This window comes from Penaeus chinensis, chromosome 42 (assembly GCF_019202785.1).
Source record: "Penaeus chinensis breed Huanghai No. 1 chromosome 42, ASM1920278v2, whole genome shotgun sequence".
Classification (NCBI taxonomy): Eukaryota; Metazoa; Arthropoda; class Malacostraca; order Decapoda; family Penaeidae; genus Penaeus; species Penaeus chinensis.
This window is the reverse complement of record NC_061860.1, coordinates 15,870,467-15,877,657: the sequence shown is the minus strand read 5'-3', so window position 1 is coordinate 15,877,657 and position 7,191 is coordinate 15,870,467. Positions and strand designations below refer to the sequence as shown.

The following is a 7,191-nucleotide window of genomic DNA, read 5'->3' as shown; positions in this document are numbered from 1 at the left end:
GTCTTTAGGAACGATACGTAATAACCACTTTAGTTGTTTATTTCCTAAAAGATATGTTTCTTCATTTGTTTGATATATTGTTTAATTGGGCAAGAAGAGTAAGATTGATAAGACGCGATTTAAGCTTGATGAAATGCTGTCTACAAGAGACTGAATTATCGCTTACAGTATTGTGTATAATGAGGGTCTGCCTTTGGTTTAGAGATATTTATATTTTGTGTAAGTTAGTATGATAGTATGTAAAGTATTTCTTTCATGTTTTCGAGCTTCATACTGACAATTATTTCTTATTTCATCCAAGATTCATCCTTATCAATCAAGAATTTGTAGTTACTTCCCGGTACTGTAGTCAGTCATGAGTGATTTATAACTTATTAATAGTTTTCATTTTTTCTCATATTAATTTCTTAACCATGTTCTTGAAATTGTCTGGTAGATAAATAAGGCTGTGAATATAACCGTTATCTTGGGTAATTAACTTTAAATAGCTTGGAAGAATTATTTATTCTAATTAGCAATTTATATTGACTTACAGATATGAAGGAAGTCATAATCGATGTTTAAACTTTTAGTTGAAGCAAAGTGATGTGACTATATATATATATACATATATATATATATATATATATATATATATTTTTTTTTTTTTTTTTTTTTTTTTTTTCCCTTATCTTTTTCTTTTTCTTTTCTTTTCTTTTCCTTCTTTCTCTTTTTCTTCTTCATTGCGTTGTTTTATTCAACTGTTTTCATACTATTTTCCAGTAGACTAATATTTGAGGGGATATTTGATCTAGGTCAAGGCTAAACGCGAGATATGAAATTCAACATTAGCAAGTTTGTTAACGTTCAGTCCAGGTCAAAGCCTGGACTGAATTCTTAGGGAAACCTAAGAATTGAATTAAACATTTTGCCTTTGAAGTGTGAACTAAGTTTTATGGTAAGGCGGAATGTGGTGCTTGCCTTTTGTAAAGATTAGTTATAATAAAGCAAAGTTTGTTTCAAGCATTTTTGGTTGATTACCTACAAAATAGTACCATGTGTGTGCGTGAGTAATATATATGTCTCCTTATCTAAATTAGTATGTCTGTATACTTATATAATCAGATGTCGGTTTCGGAAGGCTATGAAGGTTAAAACAATATGACATTTTGAGGTGTAATCTTTATTTTATAAATCAAAAATAAATATTTGACAAACACAATACTGGCAGAGCCTTACGACCTCCATCACAGTTTTTAGCAATTGTCACTGTCAAGCTGTCAAGCAATTAATTTCATCAGACTGACAATAGTCATTACAGTCAACTCTCTCATTAGACGCGACTGTTGTGAATTCCGAGTTTGACTTCAATGTTAAAAAAGTTGACGAGTGGCTTGCGTGGCGGAACATCCTTTCGGCTGGAAGGCAGGAGCAGCGGAGGACGCCTTTGGGGAGAGGAAAGGAGGCGAGGAGACAGGAAGAGGAAAAAGATGGGAAGAGAAAGGAAGAAAAAAGGGGGACGAAGATTTGAAGGAATGAGAAGATGTGAGTGAGGAAGAGAAAGTAAAAGGAGAAATAGAAGAAGGAAAAGATACAGATGGTAGGAAAGAACGAGAAAAACAAAAAAAGAAGAAGAAACAGACGCATAAAAATGGGAGAGCAGGTAAGGAGAAACTGGTCATAATGAGCAAAGAGACAAAAGTCGAAGGGAATTATAGAGAAGATTTTTTTTTTTTGTATTTCTTAGAAAAGGACGAAGCTACGAAACGGGATATTTTTTCTTTAAAATTTCGCGTAAACTAAAAAATACGTAAAAGGAGAGATTGAAAGAGGGATAAATAAAAGAGAGAGAGAGATAAAAAGTAAATGAAAGAGAGGTTATCGTAATGTTAACAATAAAAAAATGAAATGCCATATTCTATCGTGGAATAGTGAAACTACTTCTTTAAAAACGCAACAACATTTTCGTCTAAGCTATAATACGCCACAAAGAGAGGAGAGAGAAAATACTCGAAAAGAGAAAAGCAGTAAACCATAAAAAACGCAACACTTTTGGTGGAATAATGATAAGAATTCTCTAGAAAGACGATAAATTCCAGCCACAGAAGCTTTTAATCGTATGGCTCTAAATCACTAAATATACACGAAGCGAAAAATGTCGCCTTATTATTTCTACTTTTTTTATTTTGAAATGCCACCATGTTTACTTATCAGAATGTCAGTTACGATTAATTATTAGACAACCTATTCATTGTTATTGATCTATATATGTATATCACCAAGACGTTTGCCAATAAGGGATTCGTAAGGCAATGCATTACTTGTGAAACCACTCGAGAACACAACTATGGGTTTTCAATCCTATATGCATGCAAGATTCAATTCCCTGATGTATAATGTATCGAGAACCTTACTTTGAAACAAGTTATCAAATTTCGAAAAGGATAATATTTTTATCAGCATTCAGATACTGCATGCCATGCTAGGACTGCAAACGTGCCATCTACTGCCACACAGTATCTGGTCTAAGCAGTACGGTAAATGATAAAGAATGACATCTTAGTTGCACTTACGAAGTTTGAAAATGGAAGAAAGAAAATGGCAGATTACATCGCTGGATTCGTGGAACTTTGGTTGCAGAAATAAAAGATCGGTTATTTTTGTATCAATGTGTATTTCCTATTCTCATTTCTTTAATTAGATATAGTTTTTCTCCCTTGCGAGAAAATTCCTGAAAAATAAACAATAACTGGACTCCTTGATGATAAATAGACTCATCAGAAATACATTGGCATGAAACGTTATCGGTGGGTCATAATAGCCGTGGTGTGTTTGACTTCTCAGGGTTCAGAGAGTCGGGACGAAGGCTGGCCCAGGACTCCGTGCGAACCTGCTGCCACATGTATATCCTAAGAATAAACACATATATGAATAGATAAATATATGAATAATAACAAGTGGGACAATAATCTGCAGGTTCCCTCTCCCAAGATGTAACACAAGTCTAGATCAACACTCAAAACGAACTTAGTTGAACAACAACTATACTTATCATCGAGTTCATCCTCTGGTAATAATAGTTAGTGTTTGTCGATAACTAAACGTTACTTGAGTGAAAGAAGTGTTTCGGGCAAGTCATGGTAACACAAACTGCAGAACGTACTGAGGCTAGTTACAAAGAATAGAAAACGAGACGTGGATTTATGAGAACTGAAATGTTGTGAGTGTTGTGTTCGATTAGCAGCTCAGAGGCAGGCCTGTTGCCTCGGGATCAGGTTTCCCGTTCATTCCAGGCTGACTGGGTGTTGTGCTGAGCTTCCCTCACTGTCTCATTTTTAGTTATCACTCTGCCTTTGAGTGTCAAGTTTAACGCCCAAACTTTTTTGGTCATGCTGCTCATTTTCCCCATTCGGTTTTATCATCAAACGGATAATTTAATCCCATAACATTTCGCATTTCATTTTTTATTAAGGCATTAAAAGAAGATATAGAAAAAGAAAACTAAGATATCGAAGAAATATAATGTTAACACATCATTTAACCTACTTAGGTTGAACACATACTACGTCCCGACCAAAGACAAGGTAGAGAAAGACTTCCACACACAATCTATTTCTGTTAGATGAACGGGGCGACTGTAATGTTGATGAGGTCATGGGCTTGATACAGATGGCGGCTCTGGCGAAAATGTCTAATGTACTTCCATCGTCCCGCGGTGTTCGGGCGAGCGGAGAACTTGCTCTAGAACTTGAGGGTGAACTTGGGGTAGTCGGGGCGGACGATGGCCTTCTGGTTGGTCAGCTGGCACCGCTCGATCTTGCAGCCTTCGCTTCCTTCCTCACTCAGCCATTTGACCCTGGAAAGAGAGCAGAAAAGAGAACTTCAGAATAGATTCTCCTTACCCAGCCTTAAAACCTGGAAGGAGGGCAGAAAGGATCGCTTTGGCAAGTCCAGATTAAATTCTGAAAATCTTGCCTTGGAAACTTCTTACCCATCACTTGACGCTGCAAGGAAGAAAGATCAAGGCAGCGAAGACTAAAAAGGCCTTAACAACTTCGTAACTAATCCAACACCTTGACTCTGGAAACGAGACATAACAGGCACTGTCTGTGACCACTTTCTTCATTCATATTTTATTCTGCCTTAGTCTGCACGATCTCTCGGGCGTGTGTGCGTGCAGTGAAGGGCGTCTCAGAATGGGAAGGTGAATTATGAATTTTATGAATGAGCATCTCCGGTTTTACACGGGATCGCACGGACATGGCAGCGAGTGAAGGCGAGAGCTTTTGCATGATGAAGCATTAGATATATCAGTGTAAATGAGTCATTCTGTTGGCAAGGGGCACTTGGAAAACTTGCCAGGGCGTTGAGTCACCGAGGATACATGTCAACTCGTACACTGTCTCTGTGAATGGTAGATGCAACAGATTCTCTTTGTCGACGTTGCAAAGCCGCTGTCACGATCGCAACCCACTTGCGCCGGGTAATTGCACTGCTCACTGAAGTTTTCTTATGCGAATTTTGTTTACACATGGCTGGCTCCACAGATGTTCAGTCCCAAGGAGTAAGTTGGTTCGCCAACCTGACCTCATCTGATTTTTCTTGAGTTTTCGTTTTTTTTTCTAATTATATAAATATCATTAGAAATATATGTATCAGCATCATCACCATCACCATCACCATTACCATCGACACTATCATCAGCATCATCACCATCACCATCACCATCACCATCACCATTACCATCACCATCACCATCACCATCACCATCACCATCACCATTACCATCACCATCACCATCACTATCTTCATCATCATCCTTATTATCGACAGACAATCAGTAACTAAAAGCACGGCGGACATGGCATGCATTTTCGCCATCCCGTAAAAAGCGGGTTAACACTGGGTGATATGCAGATGGAATACACCAAAAACGATTTGTAGTGATGGAAGATAGATTTATTTTTCTTTGAAGTAATAAACCATTTAATTTTTTTTATTTTTCTATTCGAACATGGACTTTGATGCTTTCACCGAACTGGAGCAACTATAACGAACAAGATTAAACAGAAATCACTAGAAATTGTGTAACGACTGCTCGGAGCAAACGGTATATTTACAGTAAAAAATATTACGTATCCAATATTCTAAATCATATGTAAGTAAAAAAAAAAGAACCTAATTACAATTAAAAATGTAAGAAAGAAAGAGAGAATCTAATACAGATACTCTTCGACTTCAAACGAGGTTAAACCCCGATTATACATGCAATATGGTAAAATGAAAATGCATTATATACACCGAGCATAGTAGCATAACCCAGCCTACCTTAACCGCGCCCAAAACAATAAATCGGCCTACGGTTCGGCAAAATCAACTGACACAAAGCTGACGATATAATACAATGTGTAATCTCTCTCAGCGAAAATATGACTGGTCTTTATCCTACCGATCCCTTCTTGGCGGGCGATTTAAGATGGTATATTTTTGGGTCTTGGAAAATATAATGATAATAATGATAATGATACTGATGATAATAATGCTGATTATGATAATGATAGTAGTTGTAGAAATGATAATAACATCAACAAAAGGGATGGTTATGATAATGATACTAGTGATGATAATAATAATAACAATGATGACAATAATAATGATACTACTTCTACTACTAATAATAATGATGGTAATCATGATAATGATGATAATGATAGCAATCATAAAAAGGATAATAATAATAATGATAAAAAATAATAGTAATGATAGTAATAATGATAGTAATATTAATAACAGTAATGATAACAATAATTATAATAATAATAATAATAAAGATAATAATAATAATAATAGTAATGATAACACTAAAAATAATGAAAATAAGAATTGTAATGATAATGATAACGATGATAATGATAATAATAATGATAATGATGATGACAAAATTATGATGATGACAATGATAATAATAAATAATGATAGAAGTGATGATAATTAAAAAACGATAACGAAAATAATAATAAAAATAATGATAAGAATGATAATACTAATACTATTACTAACAGAACAGAAATAGGAGAAATAATATTGAGAATGACAGTAAGAATAGTAGTGATGAAAATAACAGGAATAATGATAATGACGATGATAGCAATGATGGTGATAATGATATAAACATAAAATTGCTCATAATGTAACAATAGTGCTTTTAGAAATAAAGTACGAATGAATAGGATAGTGAAAATATAATTGCGACAAAGAGCAATAAGGAAAATTGTGATTTTAATCTGAATAACGTTCATAGCAATATTGATGAAATCTAATGATAAGAAATCTAACAAATGACGATATAGTAAAGATGCTGATAATGATAGAAGGATAAAGAGATAATGATGATGATGGTGGTGATAATAATAATGATAATAATGATGATGACGATGGTGATGATGATGATGATGATGATGGTGATGGTGATGATAATAATAACAATAATAGCAATAACAATAATTATAATGATAATAATAATAACAATAAACTAATGATGATAATAATAATAATGATAATACCAATACTCTTATATTATGATAATGATCATAATGATTATAACAAAACTAATACCATTGGTGATAATAACAATAATACAAATTATAATAATTTTAATAATAATAATAATAATAATAATAATAATAATTGTAATAATAATAATGATAACATTAACTACAACAACAATACAACTACTAACAGTAATGATAATAATAATAATAATAAAAGTAATAATAATAATAATAATGCTAATAATAATAATGCTAATAATAATAAAAGTAATGATAATAATAATAATGCTAATAATAATAATATTAATAATTATGCTAATAATAATAATAATAACAATGCTAATAATAATACTACTACTAATAATAGTAATAATACTACTACTAATAATAATGCTAATAATATAAATAATGGTAATAATAATGCTAATAATAATGCTAATAATAATAATATTGCTATTAATAATAATAATGCTAATAATAATGCTAATAATAATAATAATAATGGCTCACTGATTATGGTTTATTCGGTTTTACGTCCCGAACCCCCACATTCAGAGGCGGCCGTTGCCCCGAGCGGTGCCCTTCCTTTTACTCTCGGACAAGCGGGGCGGGATTCGAACGCGCGCGAACTGAGTGACCCTCATGGTCCCTAACCGCTGCA

The 7,191-nt window shown here is 33.8% G+C and overlaps 1 protein-coding gene across 1 annotated transcript in view; it reads right to left on the bottom strand.

Moving 5' to 3' along the window:
• Positions 1 to 2,633: 2,633 nt before the first annotated feature.
• The window catches only part of LOC125047990 (acylphosphatase-2-like), a 15,297-nt gene continuing 10,739 nt past the window's right edge, over positions 2,634 to 7,191 (bottom strand). Inside the window, exon 3 of the mRNA XM_047646555.1 lies at positions 2,634 to 3,835. Within this exon, the coding sequence (XP_047502511.1) occupies positions 3,721 to 3,835 (115 nt within the window). The 3' untranslated portion in view covers positions 2,634 to 3,720. The remainder of the gene's footprint in view (positions 3,836 to 7,191) is intronic.